Source organism: Phyllostomus discolor, chromosome 4 (genome assembly GCF_004126475.2).
Source record: "Phyllostomus discolor isolate MPI-MPIP mPhyDis1 chromosome 4, mPhyDis1.pri.v3, whole genome shotgun sequence".
Lineage (NCBI taxonomy): Eukaryota > Metazoa > Chordata > Mammalia > Chiroptera > Phyllostomidae > Phyllostomus > Phyllostomus discolor.
The window spans coordinates 205,256,953-205,276,423 of NC_040906.2; the positions used below are offsets into that span (position 1 = coordinate 205,256,953).

At 62.7% G+C, this 19,471-nt stretch overlaps 1 protein-coding gene across 2 annotated transcripts in view; it reads left to right on the forward strand.

The window, feature by feature from the left end:
• Window positions 1-17,580, forward strand: part of MAP3K4 (mitogen-activated protein kinase kinase kinase 4) — a 79,915-nt gene extending 62,335 nt beyond the window's left edge. The window contains exons 16-27 of one of the 2 annotated variants that reach the window (XM_036024954.1): window positions 803-899; window positions 1,711-1,803; window positions 4,927-5,027; window positions 5,650-5,730; window positions 7,489-7,680; window positions 8,808-8,878; window positions 9,967-10,083; window positions 10,866-11,025; window positions 12,810-12,932; window positions 13,527-13,633; window positions 15,164-15,343; window positions 17,086-17,580. In XM_036024954.1, the coding sequence (XP_035880847.1) occupies window positions 803-899; window positions 1,711-1,803; window positions 4,927-5,027; window positions 5,650-5,730; window positions 7,489-7,680; window positions 8,808-8,878; window positions 9,967-10,083; window positions 10,866-11,025; window positions 12,810-12,932; window positions 13,527-13,633; window positions 15,164-15,343; window positions 17,086-17,106 (1,343 nt within the window). In that variant the 3' untranslated portion in view covers window positions 17,107-17,580. The remainder of the gene's footprint in view (window positions 1-802; window positions 900-1,710; window positions 1,804-4,926; window positions 5,028-5,649; window positions 5,731-7,488; window positions 7,681-8,807; window positions 8,879-9,966; window positions 10,084-10,865; window positions 11,026-12,809; window positions 12,933-13,526; window positions 13,634-15,163; window positions 15,344-17,085) is intronic. The other variant, XM_036024955.1, reaches the window with a different exon arrangement.
• The last annotated feature ends 1,891 nt before the right edge of the window (window positions 17,581-19,471 follow it).

Here is a 19,471-nt window from a genome sequence, read left to right on the forward strand (position 1 = left end):
GCATTTAGAATGAAACATGCAGACTAAAATTGTCTGCATGGGAAGAGAGCACAGGACATTTAAGAAAACTAAGGAGGTGCGAACGAGGCTGAAAACAGGGATGCCGTGCTGGGGAGAAACAGACCAAAGGTCACACGTGTCCATTACTGGTCCCACTCGGTTGTTGGCCAGTGCTGTTGTCAGCAGTTTTGTAACTACCAGTGAGGTCACTTTCTAAAGTTTTGTCTTAGATTTTATCCATATTTACCTTCTACCTGACTGTTTAAAGGAAGAGAGGATGGAAACATGTTCTGGAAAGGAAATAGCCTATTCAAACTGTGCCCCATCCTCCTGGTTTGGTCTAAAGGAATGAAATAGGAGTCCTCGCTCTCAGGAAAGTGACAGTGACCCCTCCCCAGCCCAGGGCCTGTGGCCTGTCCCCTCCCCTGGTCCCCCCCCCATCCCCCAGACTCTGTGCCCATGTGGATAGGCGCTCCTGCCTCTCGGTGGGCACCACGCCGTCTCTGCTTCAGAGACGGCCACGCCGTGGGCCGTCCCTGAAAGGGGTCCCGTTGTCTGTTGTGTGCGTTGCACCCTGGGACTCACACAGCTGGTTTTGACGGAGAAAAGGGTGAACGTGCAACGTAACTGAAAGGTGACGTTTTCCACGGTGTTGGCACGTGTCATATGGTTTTCTTATGGAAAAGGCTTGTTGTGGTCACCAGCAGAACTAAGTCACGTCTCGTTTGTATGTGATCGCCTGGTTTGGCCGTTTCCTAGTGACCCTCTAACGAGTTTTGTTTGTTGCCGTTTTCACCGACAGCCATCCATCGGAACAGCCCCCGCCCCGTGAAGGTGCCGCGGTGCCACAGCGACCCTCCCAACCCCCATCTCATCATCCCCGCCCCGGAGGGGTTCAGGTATTTGGTGCTCCCCCTGGCGCTGGCGCTGGGGACCCCTCTGACGCGCATGCCGGACCTCGGAGCCTGCTGGGCGCTTGCTCTGGCCACTGCTTCTCCGTGCCCCGACTCTCACGCCGTGTGAAAGCGCGTGTCCGTGTTATCCTGAAGACAGACCGCAGCGCCCTAACTGCAAGAGAACAAGGCGTGCCAGCCTAAACCCGACTCGCGCCTTTCAGGATAACCTCGTGTCTCGGCTTGTGTATCGCCTCAGGCTGCTAAATGCTTTCCAGCCTCAGAGTACTCCTCTTCCTTTCTTTGAAAATGGCCTCAGAGAAGCGCACGCGGGCGTGCGCAGTGCAGTGAGCGTCTGGGAAACAGTGCTGAGCGCCCGTTTAGAAGACGTGGCAGAGGCCGGGACGGCCTTTCCAGTCTTTCCTGGCGCCTCTGCGTGTGTCTGTGACCACGAGTCGGCTCCTGAAGGGAGTGCAGAGGCCCTGGTGCCTTTGGAGCACGGGCCCTGAGCGTGGCGGCATTTCTGCGTCCTATCGTAGGGGGCGCCTTCTCTCCCCCGGATTACCACTTTGTAAAAGTCAGTTTTACTCAGCGGTGTTTGCTAGGAAAGACCACAGCTATTTTTAAAACAATGAGTTTCAAATTAGGTGTTTCTTAAAAATGATTTTTCCAGCCTAGACCTGAATCTCAGTGAACAGTTTACATGTCGTGTTTTAAGGTGCTTTTCACTTGCCCTGTTTTATCTCTCACTGAAACCCGTCTGCGAGCCCGCCCCCTCCCGCCGTCTGTGTGCCTGAAGCTCTCCTTCTCGCCGTAGCACTCGGAGCGTGCCCTCGGACGCGCGGAGCCACGGCGCCCCCGGCGGCGACTCTGTGCCACCCAAACCCGCCGGCAGTGCCCATGACGCCAGGTAGCCTCACCCCGCCGGTGTCCTGCCCCTTGCCCCTCGCGTGCGCCTCCGCGGTGACCGCGGCTCCGGGGCGTGTCCCGGGACACGGAGGCGGGGTTTCTCCCCCTTGGGGCGCGGCCCCTCGGCTCTGGGGCGGCCGGCACGTGTTGATAATCTGCCTGGTTTTAGTATTGCTTTGAAGCTGATGGACCCAACAGGACTAGGTCTCCGCCAGTAACGACCCTCTGGGGAGAGTGTCGGGGAGGGCTGGCCCCAGCCCGCGAGTGCGGGGAGCTCGGCAGACCGTGCCTTCCCCACGGTCCAGAGGCGCCTTCTGCGCCCTGCCGTCAGGAGCACTGTTTTTTCCAGCCGTTTCCGTGGGAACCGGGCGGGTTCCCACCAGTGTGACCAGAAGGGGTTGGTCCAGTGGAAGGTGAGCTCCCAGGGCTTGTGTCTCAGGGAGAGCAGGTCGAGACCCGCAGGGCCGGCCAGGAAGTCTGCTGTGTTGGTCGGGGCGGGTTTCCGGGTTCCCCCGCTTTTTGCCAGGATGTTTCATCGAGGTCGCCTACACTTACTCTCAGGGACACCCGGCCGCTCTTAATCCTGCCCTTCCAGCTGGCGGAGGGCTCTGTCCTCAGCCTCCAGGCAGGGCGGTGGTGGGCTCCAACGGCAGTTCTGGTGGGGGACCCAGTCGGAGCAGGCAGCAGTGTGGCGTTGGTGGAAGGGGACGCCGAGTCCAGAGTTTAAAACGGACTAAACTGTTTTCACACTTGTCTCACGCAGTCTAAAATGTCTGCAAGCATTTCCACTTTTCTCATTAAATAACTAATACTCCTTGTTTTTGGTGATAAATGTCTGTGACTTAAAAAATACCAATGTATTTTACAGCTTAAGCATTCAACTAAAAAAAATAACAGTTAACTTTAAAAAAAACTGCCCCTTTACCCTCTTTTTTTTTTATGTGTAGAGCATGTTCTGGCCTGTGATCCCACATGCTTCCGTGTCCCTGTGGGCTCACTGGACCTGTCCCACTTATGAGTGCAACACGGGGGGGGGGGGGGGTGACCCCCGGGACATGCCGCCTGGCTGAGGGGCACATGCTCGGGGACCACGGCGCCTGCCGCGTGTGTGTGGGTCCACACGAGATTCCCCTGGAGCCAGGGCAGGGAGGCCGTCCTGGGCTCCGAAGGCCAGCGAGCTGCGGTCTCAGGCGCGAGTGCAGGCGGCGGTGGCGGTGGTGTGAGACTGGGGTGACTGGGGCCTGGCCTGGCAGGTTCTCAGCGTCACATGTGTAGTGTTTCACATGTGTTCTTCGTCATGAATGTGTGCGTCCTTGGGGTGGTCCTTGAGAGTTAGAAGTTTTACTGCCATCACAGCATGCCGCCTTGCAGGCCTGTTTTAACAAAGGGACGGGGTTTGTACCTGTTATGGCAGTGCATCCACGACGTAGACGACACAGCAGCGCCACGGGGAGCCGTGCGCGGCCCGAGGCCGAGTCGCGCTCCTGCATTCAAGCCTCGCGTGGGCTCAGTTCACCGCACCTGAGCCCCCTTCCGGGGCGCCTGTCGGGTGGGCCTGAGGAGGCCATGCACCCCGGGGGCAGAGTCCCCATGTGGCCCCGGTTGGTGACTGGGCTGTGAGGAGGCGGGGCGATGCCCACGACTCCCCCAGTTGGCTGGGGTCCCTGCCCCCCCCCCCACACTGCATCTGTGCACAGCCCCTGCCTGCCTGACAGACGCAGCCACGGCAGGACTGTGCTCTGCCCCACCGCAGCCCATCACTAGCTCCGTTTGATTGGCTCTGACTCGGGGAATGGTCTGAGCTTCAGTTCCCTTACTGTGTGTGAAGCCTTTTCGGCCGAGCTCTGCTTGCTGGAGCTGGTTCTTACTGGTTGGCAAGAGCCAATTGTTAATTTTTTAGGAATTTTGCAAGCCGATTGTTACACCCCAGAAATTGTCAAACTCAACAACCATTCTTGCACCCACCCCCCGAGGGTAGTTATTAAAAGCTCGCCAGCACACAGCTTCGTTTAAATATACTTCTTGCCTTTTGTCCTGGCAAAGATCTCTGAGGGCGTGGATTCGTGTTGTCTCTGGGAAGGAGAGGAAACAGGCGTGGAGTGACTCTTCCGTAGCCCCCGTCTGCCACAGGGCTAGGGGCAGAAAGTGTGTCTCTCTCCACGCTGGCATCAGGGACTTTCCCACGAAATGGTGCCAAGCCTTTCTTGGCACGGTGGTGGAGAATGCCCCCCGTCGCAGACGTAGCAGGCAGTGTCCTGGATCTGAGGGTCAGGGAGGTCAGAGGCACCGCGTGGCCGCAGCCTGTCCGCGCCTGAGGCCGTGGGGCCCGAGCCCTGCCCCGTGGGCGGCGGGAAGGAGCGCAAATGGTACCATATTTCATATGGTGAGGCGTCCGATCGGAAACCTCGCACCAGACTCGTCCGTGAACCAGAGCCGTGTGCATTTTGGATGATTTGTGTTATAATTTTTAACGCCTCCCTTACTTAATTTTGGGTCTTGCTCTTTATGGATTCATCCTGGATTGCTGAACGGTTGACTTCGAACTTGTATTCTGGAAAAGCAGCGAATTGATTGTCCTGTACGTGCTAAGCTTCCTGCTCTCCTGCACTTTTGCTTGGCTGCTGCTTGAGAAGCTGTTCGGTCTGCCCTTCTGCTTTCTCACCGAGAGGCTTGAGGTCTTTCGGGTCCTGTAGTGATCTCAGCACCCTAAGATTTAAGGTCATAAGTATAATCTGATGGTCATTGTAATGTTAACCGGATTTAGCTATTTTTCTCCCCCCTGGGCCGAAGCTATGGAACTCCCCACACACACACGCCAGCACTTCCGTAAGCACAGTTCGGCTTTGGTTTTGGTTGTTTTTAACACGAAACCGTGGGTTACGCAGTCAGGTTTTCCTGGGTTGGCTGGGGAGGCACAAAAACACAGCTGTCCTCCTCCTGAACTCCCGGGGGGGCCTCCCAGAGGCAGCCCCGCTGGTTTTGAGCGAGTGAGTCTCTGGGCTGTCCTTCGTGCTGTCCTCCACCCACGGGGGCCAGCTGCCCCCCGGGACCCGCTCGTGCTCAGCGGAGAGCCACCCCGTGCCCCAGGGAACTGACAGCTCCGCTTCTGCCGCTGCCGCCACAGGGGTTCCAGCGTCCCCGAGAACGACCGGCTGGCCTCCATCGCGGCCGAGCTGCAGTTCCGGTCCCTGAGCCGGCACTCCAGCCCCACGGAGGAGCGAGACGGTGAGTGGTGAGGGCGGCCCCTGGCCCCCCTGCGCTGCCCTGAACGACTCGTGACGTGTGCAGGCGGGGCGAGGGGGGCTGAGCCCGTCAGCTGTTGGTGCAGGCGCCTCTTGGCTGTGTGTGGCTTGCTAGGCCTCCCCTCGTTGCTTTTAAAAGGCCATTACTCGTGATGTTCCGGTGACCAGGCGTTCTTGTTCACTTCACAAACCGAAAATCGACTCTGTTTGTGGATGCTCTGCTGTGGTCTCGTTATTACGCAGACCAAAGCGTCTCTGCCCAGGACTCACGGTGGCCCGCGCTGTCACCGCAGGCGCCTGGGCAGGACCGCACACGTGTGGTCCCCAGGTCAGCCTGTTCCTGTGCCGTAGCGTGTTTGTTACTTGCGCAAGTTTGTCAGTAATTAGAGTTCTGTTACCCCACAGACAGCCTCTTAGTTGGGTGCGATATGCTGGGATTGGCTGGTGAGACAGCTTCTCACACTCCCACCAAACTGGAGTCAGTCGGCAGAGAGGACAGGCCGGTGGTAGCTCATTGTGGCTGCTCGCTGGTTCAGTCCTGCTCTCAGTGAAATAAGCGCGTTCGTTTTATTAGCAGTAACATGTACGAAAAACACTTTCCGCAGAACCAGCATTTCCAAAGGGCGATGGCGGCGGGTCAGCGCGAAGGAGCTGGGAGCTGCGGACGCTCATCAGCCAGACGAAGGGTAAGAGGGTGCGCTGGGCCTGGGACGCCTGCGTGCAGGGGGTGGGGTGGGGGGTCGGAGAACACACGCTCCCGCTGTGGGGGTCCGAGCCCCGCTGGCGGCCCCTGCTCTCTCTCCTTCACGCATCTGGCCTCGAGCTCTGGACGGGCTGCGTCCACGTGCGCCTCCTGTGTCTTACAACAAGTCACAGGCTCCTGGGGGTCAGGAACGTGCTTTGCTCGTCTGTGTTTTCTCAGTGCCGAGACCGTTGATTTTATATGTCACCTTGGGCGGCAGCACCCTCAGCACAATGCTTTGTACACAGTAGGAATGTGTTTACCATATGAATGACTTCATTTTTTAGGCTAAGAGGTTGAGAGAGAACATTTATCTTACGAAGTAGGTGATCGGTCACTGTTCACCGAAAGAATAACTAGCAGGAAAACCCCTGGTCTGGTCCTGGATGACCCATCGCATGCGTCCGCGCACTTGTCACCACAGCGTCCTGATCGGTGGGCAGAAGAGACCTCGCTTCTGTCCCCGAGTGATAGAGTTTCCGAGAGGGCAGGTCGGTTGGCCGTGGTGGCGGTGACAGGGACTAGAGCGTCCCACGCTGTGCCCCAGGCCAGTCCTCTTCCCACCAGCACACCCCTGTGAGGTGTGTGTGACTGGTTGGAGGAATAGTTGTCCGCCATGGCTGGAGCGCTCAGGAGGGGTGCCCTGGGGGCCGGAGCTGGCCCAGGAAGGAGTGACGGAAGGAGGGACACGTGGAGGAGACCCAGGGACTGAAGACTGGCCTGGCCCGAGGGGGTCAGAGAGTGCAGGCGGCAGTGAGGCGAGATCGCAGGGGTGTGACGAGGCCCAATTTCGGCTGGTCCGCAGTGACGGGCCGCGTGGCGGGCCTGTCCCTGAGGGGGCGCCCCCTCTGAAGGCTCTCGAGCAGTTGGTGTGTCCCGGGTGTGGGGAGGAGGGAGGGGGGCGCCTGAATGGGGGCGGGGGGGAGGTCAGTGGGAGAAGTGCAGCCATGTGGGAGGCGGTGAGAGAGCAGGCTGAGGCCGGGGTCAAAGGAAGGGGCTGATGCAGCCACGGACAGCCACGTGGTGGGGCCGGGGTTTACTCGAGGCCTCTGGTGCCAGAGCTGTCGCCCCGAGTCGCCTGTTCCTCGGGGAGGGCTTCCTGGGAGAGGCGCCCTGTTTCTGCGCAGCTGCCACAGGGTGGGCTGACCTCACCAGCCCCGGGATGGGGGGCCGGTAGTTCAGGCAAACGGAAGAGTGGGGACGGAGGCCTGGAGGCGAGAACCGGCGTGGTGTGCCCCCGAGAGCCTTCCAGCGTGACTGGCTCAGAGCCCACGCAGGGGAGAGAAGGGAGCGGCTTGGCCACAGTGAGCTGGGACAGGGGACCGGGGTCCCGCTGGGCAGGACCTCACGACCCATGGGAAGGGCACGGAGGTCCCAGGGTCAGATTTCCCATTTCAGTAAGGGAATCCCGCCGACGCGAGGGACTGGAGAGAAGAGAGGCTGGGCAGCCCGGCCGCAGCCTCGGGGAAGGGGGCGCTGGAGTCTGCCCGCACCAGCCTGTGCAGTGCGGGGCGCACCTGTGCGGTGCAGGGTGCGTTCCGGGGCCGTTGGACTGCAGTGGGCTGCGATTCACCCGCGACACGCCTGAGCAGGCCATGCCAGCGTTGCTGCGAGGGCGTGCTGCGAGTGCCGCTGCCGGTGTCGCTGGAAGCTGGCCGGCCGACGGCGGCCAGGACCACCGGGTTCGCACTTCTCCCCGCAGATTCCGCTTCCAGACAAGGGCCCATGGAGGCCATCCAGAAGTCGGTCCGGCTGTTCGAGGAAAAGCGGTATCGGGAAATGAGGAGAAAGAACATCATCGGTCAAGTGTGCGACACCCCCAAGTCTTACGATAACGTCATGCACGTTGGCCTGAGGAAGGTGACCTTCAAGTGGCAGAGAGGAAACAAGATCGGTAAGGCCGCCGAGGCGCGGGGCGCACACACCGGCTCTGAGAAGCAGCGGCAGCTGCGCTTCTCTAGGTTGAGGGTGATGTCGCTGGACCTGCTCTCGTAAACGTGTGGCAGAACCCACCCCCCCCTCCCCCGCCACGAGTTGCAGAGGGTTCAGGGCTTTCGCGGCTGCTGTTTGTTTGCTTCCTGTGTGAGCTGTGTTCTGAGGGCGCACAAAGGGAGATTTTAGAGTGAGACCTTTAAATGTTCATTGAATTGAATAGTTTGACTCGATGCCTCCAGAAGGTGCCCTGGGCAGCCACATAAATTGTGCCCGTTTGCTGAGTCCGAGCTCCTGCATCTTCTCCCCATGAGCACGTGCTGAAGAGAAACCAGGTGCAGGTGGAGACAGGACGGTCTTTCTGAAACACGGCCCAGCCCGAGTCCTGTGAGACACGGAACACGGGTGGTGGACTGGGGGCGAGAGGGAGCCTCCCCCGCCTACGTGCACTTGCTTACCTTTGGAGCAGCGGGGCCTGGGGAGGCAGAGCGGCTGTGAGGCGGGGCTCTGCGAGCCTCGGGAAGCCGGAGCCTGCTCTCAGAGCACAAAATGCTGGAAGCAGTCAAGCGCTTCTTGATTGTGTTGTCATCTGTCTTACTCAGCCATCTGCCCCCTTAATTAACGTCCCCGAAGGTGTGTCAGTAGACTCTCCACCTCACACACTCCGGGGCCCGAAGCAGTGAGGTGCAGCTAGGTGGTGGCCAAGCTTCCTCCTGGCCACTCCCTTTGCCCACCCCCTGCCCACCTCCCCCCTCCCCTGCCCCCCACCCTCCTGGCCCAGGCCTCCTCCAGGGCCACGGGGGCTGTGAAGCGTACGCCAGGAGGCCTCGTGTTCACCCGCACACCTCTTTGGGGACTTCCCGGAGTCACTCCTGCTCTGTTTACGCGCATCTACAGCGAAGGGGGAGGGCCTGAGACTCGGGTACTAGGGAGCGCGCGGAAAGGCGTGGGTCTTGAGCAGTGAGTCTCCGCGAGCACGATCACAGAGCAGGAGGGCAGCTCTGGAAGGAGGAGGGCGAGCACACACGGCGCGAGTCATGGCGGCCCGGCGTGGTAACTGTATGCATGTGTGTCTGTGTCTGTTCACAGGCGAGGGGCAGTACGGGAAGGTCTACACCTGCATCAGCGTGGACACGGGCGAGCTGATGGCCATGAAGGAGGTGAGCGGGAGCAGGGCCGGGAGAGCCGCCGGTGGTAACGAGGGTCTCGGGCACAGGGCTGCTGCAGCACCTTTTTTTTTTTTTTGCCAGCACAGAATTTTTTTTATTGGTTTATAAGAAAGAGAAAGAACTATCAGTCTGTTCTTCCAATTACTTATGCATCCGCTGATTGATTCTTGTGCGTACTCCGACTGGGGATTGAACTGCAGCCTCGGTGCATCGGGGCGGGGCGGTGCTCTAACCAGCTGAGCCACCGCCCGGGCGTGTGCTTCAGCACTGCAGGGAGCCCTGTGAGGCTGCTCTTCAGCGTGTGTGCTGCGGGGCTGGGAGAGGAAGGGGCCGGGAACCCAAGGGGCCCCCCTCCCTGCGGGTGTGGTCAGCACCGTGGAGAGGGAGACAGAGGTGGAGCTGGGGGAAGGCCTGCGGGATGCGGAGGGTGGCATCTTCCGGGGACATTTGTGACCCACTTCAGAGACAGCAGCGTGTCCATAGCTGGAGTTGGAGTGGGACGAGCGGGGGAAGCCTGGGGAAGGCCCGGCGTGGACACCAGGGCTGGTGTCGCTGAGGGGGAGGTGCCTTGAGGCTCAGAAGTGGGGGACAGGGAGCAGGCGCTGCTGTGCCCCCGGCAGCTCCGCACACAGCAGACACCCGGCACCCGGCTGACGCCCTGTGCCCCGGGCGCCTGCGGTGCTTCTCGTGGGCCCTGCCTGGCACCTCCCCCCCGCCTTTACGGCCTCCCTCCGGCCTCCCGGTGGCCAGCTTCCGGGGCAGCATCCCGTCTCGGCTCGTCGTCCTGCCACGAACCTGAACGGCGGCGACTGCTTCCTGGACGTGCAGCGTGTGTGCTGATTCAGGGTGCAGTTGTGAAAGGGTCCCGCTAGCTGTGGCCTCACCCAACACTCTAAGGTGGGGCCTGCCTGATTCGCTTGAAAGCACAGGGGACAGGACATCTGGGAGCCGAGGCGCAGACACGCCGGCAGCAGGCGCGGGGCCCGTGTCTGGAGACGGCCGTGCCACCTCGTGGTCAGCGCTGGCCCGGTGCTAGTGTGAGACGGTGCCAGCAGTAGCCAGCAGTCTGCCTCTCACAGATTCGGTTCCAGCCGAACGACCATAAGACCATCAAGGAGACCGCGGACGAGCTGAAGATATTCGAGGGCATCAAGCACCCCAACCTGGTCCGGTATTTTGGCGTGGAGCTGCACAGGGTAAGGCTCCGAGCGAGCGGTCGGGGGGGGCCCTCCCCTGCGGAGGAGCTTGGCCCAGTTGTAGGACCTCTGTGGGCCACGCAGCCCTGCCCCTCGAGGCCGGAGGGGCCCTTCCTGACGTGTGCGGGGTGGTGGGGCCGCTCCCCCACACCACAGGGTGCCGACACCCACCCTCCCAGCAGAGGGTCTTCCAGAAGGCCCCGCCCGCTCCTCCTCCCTTTTCCCGGCTCTGGCTGAGCCACTCACTGCCGAGTGTGCTGGGAAGTGAGCCCGCTTCTGCTTGTGTGTGTGTGTGTGTGTGTGTGTGCGCGCTCGGGAACCACGGCGGGATGGGGGAACTGGGCCGTCCGTCTCGCTGGCCCGCTCGGGCTCAGAGGTGAACCACAGGGGGAGGGGGAGGACTTGGGCTTTGGTGGCTTTGGTGACTTTGGTGATGGGGGCCGCCCTCACCCTCAGACTCTCGCGTGGGCAGGACGGGTTCCGGCCCTCACTGCCCGCTGCATGTGGAGGGAGGCCCCACGGCAGGCTCCACTGTGGGGGGACAGGGGGGTGGACACTGGCCTGCTGTGCAGCCCCAGGCCGGAGTTTGGAGGCCGGCGGCCAGCGCTGGGGGAGGCAGAGACGCCTCGGGGGGGGGGGGGGGCGCAGCTCCGGGTCAGGACGGCAGGGCAGCCGCCCGCTGGAGAGGCGGTCCCGGCGGGCACGGCCCGTGGCGCCCCCAGCGCCCGCGCTGGGCGTGCGCGTGACCATGCGGCCGCCCCGGTCGCCCCGGTCGCCCGCAGGAGGAGATGTACATCTTCATGGAGTACTGCGACGAGGGCACGCTGGAGGAGGTGTCCAGGCTGGGCCTCCAGGAGCACGTCATCCGGCTGTACTCCAAGCAGATCACCGTGGCCATCAACGTGCTCCACGAGCACGGCATCGTCCACCGCGACATCAAAGGTAACCCCCCGCGCCTCGCCCCCAGGAAGCGCCTGCCTCGGGCTCTGCCCCCAGGGGCCAGCCTGGAGACACCGCGTGGCACTCCGAGTGCGCCTGTGAGCAGCAGGTCGGCCCTGTCTCTCTCTCTCTCTGGTGAGGTCAGAGGTGAGCGTGGCCTCCCAGGCTGACTCGGCGGGCCCCGTGTGTACCGGGCGGTCACGGTCCGAGCGTCCCTTCCCGTGCACGGACCGCACTGTTTGTGCACGGACGCCGTGAGCGTGCGAAGTGGCCGTGAGTCAGAAGTGCTGGAGGAAGTCCTGCTGGGCATCTCCTTGTGTGGCCACTTGTCTGGTTCAGGTGGCTCGTTGTCACCAGCCTCGCCCAGCATAGAATTCTGCTCTAGACGGACAGGTTCCCACAGGTGGGGGGAGGGGTTTTGGAGTCCTCGCTTCTTGGCGTGAGGGGATTAGCCGTGCTTCTGCCTTGGAATTGCCCCGCGTGCATTTGCCTTAAGCACCCCCACACCGTGGCCCTGACCTCTGGGCCTGGGAGTCTTGGGGGTAATTAAAGTAACAGCTCACTTTTGTCTCCAATTGGCCTCTGACTGGGGGATCCCATTCCCTCACACAGCCGGAGGCCTGCCCGAACACGTTCCCTGCCCCTCGGGACTCGGCCTGACGCCGCCGGGCAGCAGACCCCGTGGCGGGGCTGGCTTCCTTCCGCAGAGCCCGGGGGCACCTGGGTGTGAGGACGACCCCCGCCCCTGCACCTGCCTCACACTTGGCCGTGCTGCCCACCTCCGTCCACCTCGCTCTGCTGTCGGGGGTCGTTCTGGCGTTTGCGTGGTTGGCTCTCAGCCAGGTGCTGGTGTTGCCGGTTTCCAGTTCTCCCGCAGACTCCACACTCAGCTGCCGTCCGTTGTCACGAAGTGGTACCTTCGTGGCACCTTCGTGGCATTGGCCGTAAAGAGAATCCCTCCGAGTCCTTGGATCACGTCCGTTCCCTTGCGTCCTTGTGACGCTCTCATTAATTCAGCGTGGCCGAGGATGTGCATGGGTGCGCCAGATGACCAGGCCGGCCCTGGGGTCCCCGGGGGGTTAGCCGCTCCCACCTGTGCTGGGAGCATGAGCCGTGATGGCCAACTCGGGAAGCACAGCCCCTCGTGTGGCTGCTCAGCACAGCTTTCCGAAGGAGGTGCCCGGGGGTGTGGGGGACCAGGGATGAGCAGCCCAGTGGGAGGGCGGCGCGCGGCAGCAGAGGCACGGCGGCCCCGGTGCACGGCGGCCTGGGAGGGCGGCGCGCTGCAGCAGAGGCACGGCGGCCCCGGTGCACGGCAGCCTCAGACCGCAGTGGAGCGTAGGCACAGCAGGCATGCACTCGTCGAGCTGGGAGACAGTCACAGGACACTCGCCAGCTGTTCTAAAATCAGTGGGGCCTCGGCGCGGTGCTGAGGGGCGACAAGTGCCAGTCCTCACCACCGCGCTGCGTCTTGCTCCCCTCCAAGGGCCGCCACCATGGGCTGGCGGGCGGGTGTCAGCGTCTCGGAGAGCCTCTGGGTCGTAGCGTCAGAATCTGTGCCTGCGTTTCAGTTCAGAAAGGCTGGTCCACGTAGTCTGCACTGACGTTAGAGTTCGTTTGCTTTGCGTTAACGTTTGTGAGTGTGAGCTTAAAATCCTTTACCCTTGCGTTTCGTTCATCGAGCTCTGGGAAGCCCTGCGTCGCCCGATTGTCGCTGGGGCGTCCGTGTGAACTTCGGAGCGCCCGCCTGGGGCGTCGGAGGCTCACGGCTGCCCGCTCCTCACTAGGTGCCAACATCTTCCTCACCTCCTCGGGGCTCATCAAACTGGGAGACTTCGGGTGCTCCGTGAAGCTCAAGAACAATGCGCAGACCATGCCAGGCGAAGTGAACAGCACCCTGGGGACCGCAGGTGGGCCCTGGCGGCGTCTGTCTTGTGCCGACTGCTCTCCGGGCGCCGGGCTCCCCTTTGCCCCTCCTGTCGGCACTGACCTGCAGGCAGTCCGGCTCGAACCCGCCGTGTGCCCGCATGTCTGCAGACACCAGGCAGCCCCCTTGGGGGCCCGGGTCAGGCCGGGAGGTTGACTTTCCCCCAGAGCGCAAGGAGGGAGGGACGGCCTTGCCTTTTCCCCCCGCCGAGAGAAACTCCGTTTCTCAGCTGGGTTACTCGAACTAGCCCAGTCAGAATGACGCCATGTTTTCACTGTTCAGTGTCGGAGACTTCTACACCCTCCTTTGCAGGTCAAGTTTATGTTTCCGTTGTGAATGCAGTCTGTCTGAAAGTTTGCACGTTCAAAACCCTTCCAGCAGATGATTGGGCCCCTGAAATGTCCATTTAAGGAACTGATGTGAAATACCTGTTTTCCAGTCTCCCCCCCATGATGTGATTCGGAAAAAGCTCCCCCCGGACGTGCTGCTGTTCGTCTGTGTGGAGAGTGTGGGGTTGCCCGGCTCTGACGGGTGCTGTGCTGACAAGCCCTCCCACCCCCATCTGTGACTTTTACAGCGTACATGGCTCCGGAAGTCATCACTCGTGCGAAAGGCGAGGGTCACGGGCGTGCGGCCGACATCTGGAGTCTGGGGTGTGTGGTCATAGAGATGGTGACGGGCAAGGTGAGCAGAGCCCACGGGGGCGGGACTGCAGGAGGCACCCGAGTGCACGGGGCGTGACGGGGGATTCTCATCATCAGAAACGCTGTGGGCACGGCTGCTGCTGGGGACCGTGACTAGGGATGAAAAATGTGACCTGTCAGAAATACAGTCAGGACGAGACAGGTGACCACAAGGAGTTAGATATTTATGAGATGTGTCGTTTAAAGAACTCTGAAAAGTGAGTAAAGACACGAAGCTTGAATTAAAGCATGGAGTAAAGCGAGCAGCTACAAAGAGAAACGTGGAGTTGAAAACTTGTGTCTGCACCAAAACTGGCGAATGAATCACCTGGATGCGTGATTGCCCCCCGAATTGGAGGCAGCCAGGCTGTCCTTCAGGGGGTGTCCACACGGTGGCGCTCTGCACAGGGGAGGGCTGCGCAGCGGTAAAACGTGCCCCGTTGAGCTGCAGAACAAGGGGGGACCCACAGAGCGCGGGTGCTGCGTGGAGGAGGCCGTCTGAAATGGCCCCCCCACACCGACGGCGCAGCCCCCACTGCAGGATCCCCTCCCAGGAGAGGCCGAGGCGGGGCAAGACCCGTGGTTGCTGGGGGTGTGGGGGAGGCAGGGAAGGGGGACCGGCAGGCAGTGACCTGTCCTGTGGGATACCGTGTCTGAAAGTTTACCTTCTGATGAAGGTACGATTAGTGAACAGTTACACAGGTGTGCAAAGGCTGTTTGTGTGTGTGTGGCATCATTTACAAAACAGCGTTAGAAACCTCATAGGTGCACGAACCGGGAATTAAATACGCAGCTGTAATGTGCAGCTGCGGAAGCAGACGGCCTGTCAGTGCCCAGGGAGGGCCAGCTAGTGTCGTCCCAGTGAGCACTCCCCTGCAGGGGTGGCCTTGGGGTCTGTCACTGCGGCCGGGCTGGCGTCAGAGAGAGAACAGGTTCTCGTGGGTCCCGGTGGACAGGGGTGCGAGGACCAGGGTGCTCAGACCGGGGTGCTGCCCTGGGTCTCTTCCCCACGAGCCTCGTCATTCCTGCGACCCTTGTGAAGCTTTGCACTAACGGAAGGTGGTGCTCGTTACTCAGCAAGGCAGCGTACCCCACGCCCCTGGAGATGGCTGTTGAGTGTTGGTTTATTGGCATTTCTACCTCGCTGTCCCTGCTGCGTTTGTGTGTGTGTGTGTGTGTGTGTGGTGACGGCATCTGTGCAGTGCTGGCCCGACCTGACCCCACACGGGGCGGGCTGGCCGTGCCACGTGCTGGCCGTGCACTTAGAGCTTGACTGGGTCGCGGTCAGAGTGGTCTGAGGCGCCCTCCCGCTGCGGCGGGAGACCCGCAGAGCTGGGACCAGACCGCGAGCCCTGATTGAAGCCCGAGGTGCTTCCCTTCGGGCCCTCGGGGCAGAGTCTGCCCACCCCTGGCGTCGGGATGCCCGGGGCGTTGGGATGCCCGGGGCGACGGGATGCCCGGGGCGAGCTCGGGGAGGCGCCTCTTCATGGACGTGCAGTGTTAGTTACCACTGGTGTCTCTCTCCCCTCAGAGGCCTTGGCACGAGTACGAGCACAACTTCCAGATCATGTACAAGGTGGGGATGGGGCACAAGCCCCCCATCCCCGACAGGCTGAGCCCGGAAGGGAAGGACTTCCTGTCCCACTGCCTGGAGAGCGAGCCTGGGACGCGGTGGACGGCCAGCCAGCTCCTCGACCACCCCTTCGTCAAGGTGCGGTGGCGGGCGGCTGCTCGAGGAGGTCTGGGGGCCCGAGTGTCCGAGTGTCCAGCGCCTGCACCGTAGCTAAAGCGGGGGGGGGGGGGGGGGGCACTCACTTCTGCCTGGGGGTCTTGTCCGTGGCTTTTTCCCCCTGAAAACGTTCACTGTGGTTCTCTGACCTGATCCATGCAGTTGGGGGGGCCCTCGGGCCAGCTGAAGGGAATGCCGAGTGGATGGACCCGGGGAAGCCGGTTCTGCTCTGAGAGTAAGGGCTGGGGACCACGGGTCCCCACCGCTGAGCCCATGGAGACGGGGCGCTTGGTGGGCGCTGGGGTCGTGGTGCATGAGCTGTGTTGTCGGGTCAGGGGAGCCCGGGGCACTTCCCCCAGAGCACGCTGGGAGCTCTCTGGGAGGGGTCAGCCCCATCAGGAAGCGGGTGGGGGGAGGCCGACAGTGGGAGACACGTGGAGGGCTCACCGTGCAGGGTCAGACCACCCAGGAGCTGGCGTGGGTGCCACGGGTGGGCGCTGACGGAGCGCGGGACGGGTGGAGTGCGGAAGGTGAGGCTGGGCAGGCGGCAGGGCCTCGAGAGGAAGTGCAGCTCTCGGGAGCGGGATGCGATGGAAGGGTGTTCTGGAGCCGTCACTCCGGACGGAGGCAGGAGGCCCCTCGGGGAGCTGCTGATGGAGCTGACGGGGCGGGAGTGGGGGTCAGGTGTGGGTCCCCGGTGATCCTTGGAGGTCAGTGGCCGTGAGAGCTCACTGTGAAGTGAGTGGAGGGGCGGAGTCTCGGCTGGTTCCCAGACGCTTGGCCGGGGTCACCAGGTGACAGGAAGTCACTGTGGTGCAGAGGCCTGCTGGCTGACAGCTGGGTCAGAGAGATGAGGTGGGTTTGGGGCCGCTGCTGGGGGTGCCAGCGGGGTCTTGGGTGCTTCGGGCTGGCACTGGGGAGAATTGGGGCAGGGTGCAGATTTGGGGACAGGGTGTTGCTGGGAGGGCATTTAGGGAGGATGGGGCCATGGAGGGAACACTAGCGGCCGGGAGCAGCCCACGCCTGGGGGGGGGGATGGGGCCTGGGGGTGGTGGCACCCCTGGACCTGACGCAGGGCTGGTCACGTGGTGGGAACGCAGGTCTGCACTGAAAAGCAGATAGATACACGGTCTGCGCACAGTGGGAACACAGGTCTGCACTGAAAAGCAGATAGATACACGGTCTGCGCACAGTGGGAACGCAGGTCTGCACTGAAAAGCAGATAGATACACGGTCTGCGCACAGTGGGAACGCAGGTCTGCACTGAAAAGCAGATAGATACACGGTCCGCGCACAGTGGGAACGCAGGTCTGCACTGAAAAGCAGATAGATACACGGTCTGCACACAGTGGGAACACAGGTTGGCACTGAGAGGCAGATGCGCGGTCTGTGCGCAGTGGGAATGCAGGTCAGCACCGAGAGGCAGATGTGCAGTTTGCGCTCAGTGGGAACGCAGGTCGGCACTGAGAGGCAGATAGATACAGGGTCCGCGCACAGTGGGAACACAGGTCAGCACTGAGAGGCAGGTGCGCGGTCCGCGCTGACGTGCTGCCGCCCACGTGCCCCCTCACGGGGCTCTCTGCCGTCCCTCCTGGGGCAGCGACTCGGCACCAGCTGGAGCCCTTGTGTCCTCGTGTCGGCGAAGCCCACCCCGCGCACCCGACGCTGGGCGGGGGGCACGGGACGCGCCGGGGTGCTCACCGGTCTGCCCGCCTTCCCCGCAGGTCTGCACGGACGAGGAGTGAGGCGGGCCGCTGTGGGCCAGGAGCGGCGGGGAGTCCCTCAACCACTGCTGTGTGTAGCATGTGCGTGGCGCCCACCGGGAAGCCGCGCGGGCCCCCCGCCGTCCGGGCCTGAAGACTGCACGCGTGGCCAGCTCACGGCTCCTGCTGCTCCTGTGGGTGTGGCCTGCGCGGGCCTCCCGGTGGCGGTGCCCCCGCGGTAACGAGCTGCGTGTTAAGTGCCATTTCTACTGTACACGGACCGCCGCTTCCGTCACCCCCGAGACCAGGGACGTCGGCGCCGTGTTTGGGCCTCGCGGGTCTCCGAGCCGGTGCCGCCGTCCCGGCCTCCCGGCCCCCTCCCGCCTGTCGAGTGCACTGTGAAGCTCCCCGTCCGCGGCGGCGGCGGCGGCACGCCGAGGGTCTGTCCCGCAGGAGGCAGACTCGTGCAGTTTAAGGAAAAGGTTCTTTTTTCAATAAATGGTTTATTTTAGGAAAGCGCAGTTGCATTGTCTTTTCGTGGCTGTCAGCTGAGGGCCACCGGGACCTGACCAGGGGCCGTTCCCTGCAGGGCCGTGTTCCTGGGTGGAGGGGGCGCCACAGTGGGGGGCAGGGGGGAGGGACGCCAGTGCTGGGGCGGGCAGGGGGTCGGAGGGGCCGTTCTGTCGGCCAGCAAGAGGGCAGGGGGCACACGCCCTGGCCCCGCAGCCCCGCACTGGGGGCCGGGTGTCCTCCCGTGACTCGGAGGCGCTGGGCTGGGGCAACACCACGCGCCAGAGCCAGGCGGCCGGAGAGCAGCTGCTCAGGAGGTAAGTGCTGGCACGCTCAGGAGGCACGCTCAGCCCCCTGCAGCAGCCCCAGTCACCTGCCGTCCGTCGGGGTGGCCTTTGATTTCTCTCGACCAAATTTTCTTAAAGGTCAGTCACAGAGCCAGCCTCCTGAGGTCCATGTAGAAGATCCTGGACCCCCTCCTTCCACGTGGCGGCGACTCTCCGGACAAGGAGCTGCTCGGGCAGGCTCTGCGCCCACCTGCCCCGGGGACCGGCACCCAGAGGACACTGGCTGGCGTCGCGGATTCATACAGACTCTCGGAACGGATTGTGTCCTCCCAGTTTCCTCAAACAGCCTTCGAGACATAATTCACATGACGTCTGAAGCGTGTCCTTCGATGGTGTTTAGTGTCGTTCCCGTGGCACAACCGTCGTCTTCACAGTCGGTCTCAGAACGTGCCCGTCACCTGCAGGAACCTCCCGTTCCAGCCGGGGTCGTCACCGAGCCACTGCCCGTCTCGGCAGGAACTCACCTCCTCTGGACACGCCAGGTAAGGAGGCTCTGACGGCAGGTGGCCTCGTGTGTCTGCCTGCGTCGTTGCTCCTCGGCCCGTTGATGCTGTGGTTGGTGCTGTGGTGCTCACTCCTTCCCGTGGCCAAGTGCCAGCCCTGCGCTTGGACAGCCGTGCGTCTTCTCTGTCTGCTTCCTGCCGCCTCCTTGGGGACGTCCCGAAGAGCCCTGCTCGGAACGTCCACGCACAGGTCTCTGCGTGGACCTGCCCTCGTTTCTCCCGCAAGCAGGACTGCTGGTCCGGGCGGAGGTTTGCGTTCGGTATTTTAGGAAACGTTTGTAAAGTGGCTGCGCGACCTGCTTCCCACGAGCCGCACTGGCGGCTCCGGCGGTTCCCGAGCCTCGCCAGGACCTGGCGCCATCGTCCTCTCCGATGGGAGCCCCGTGCTGCCCGTGCAGCGGTGCCTGGCAGGGTGGCGGCTCCGCTCTGCGTCTCCCCGACGGCGGCGAGCGGTGTTCCGGGGCTCAGTGGCCGTGGGTTTGCCCTCTCAGGCGAGGCGTTGGGCTGAACCTCTTGCCCGTCTTTCACTCGGGTTGTGCGTCCGGTGATCGAGCCATGAGAAAACTGGATACATTCTGCGTCCGGGTCCTCCCCCGGGTGCGTGACTTGCCGACGTGTTTCCTCAGCCTGTGGCGTGTCCTTCCCTTTCCCTGTGGCGTCTCCGCGGTCCGGTCTGTGGCCTGCCGCTTCACCGTGCGTGCTCTCAAGCTCACTTCCTCGGCGTCGCCTCCTGCCCCCGGTCGTGGACACGCACCCTGTGGTTTCCTCCCCGAGTCCTGGGGCTGGGCTCCTGCACGCAGGTCTGCCCCCTGCTAGTGCGTTTCTGTGCACGGTGTCGGACGGGGGGGGCCGCTGCGAATGTGGGGCAGCCCCTTCTGCACTGTCGCCTGGGACGAGACGGGGCGGGGGAGTCGCTGCTCCGTCCACCACGGCCGCCCTGTCGCCGCAGGGGCCCCCTGTGGAGCAGCTGGCATCTTCTGGGCGCCGCACCCTCGGGTGGGGCGGGGGGCACTGCACACCTGAGGCTCACGCCGTGTGCACTTCCGC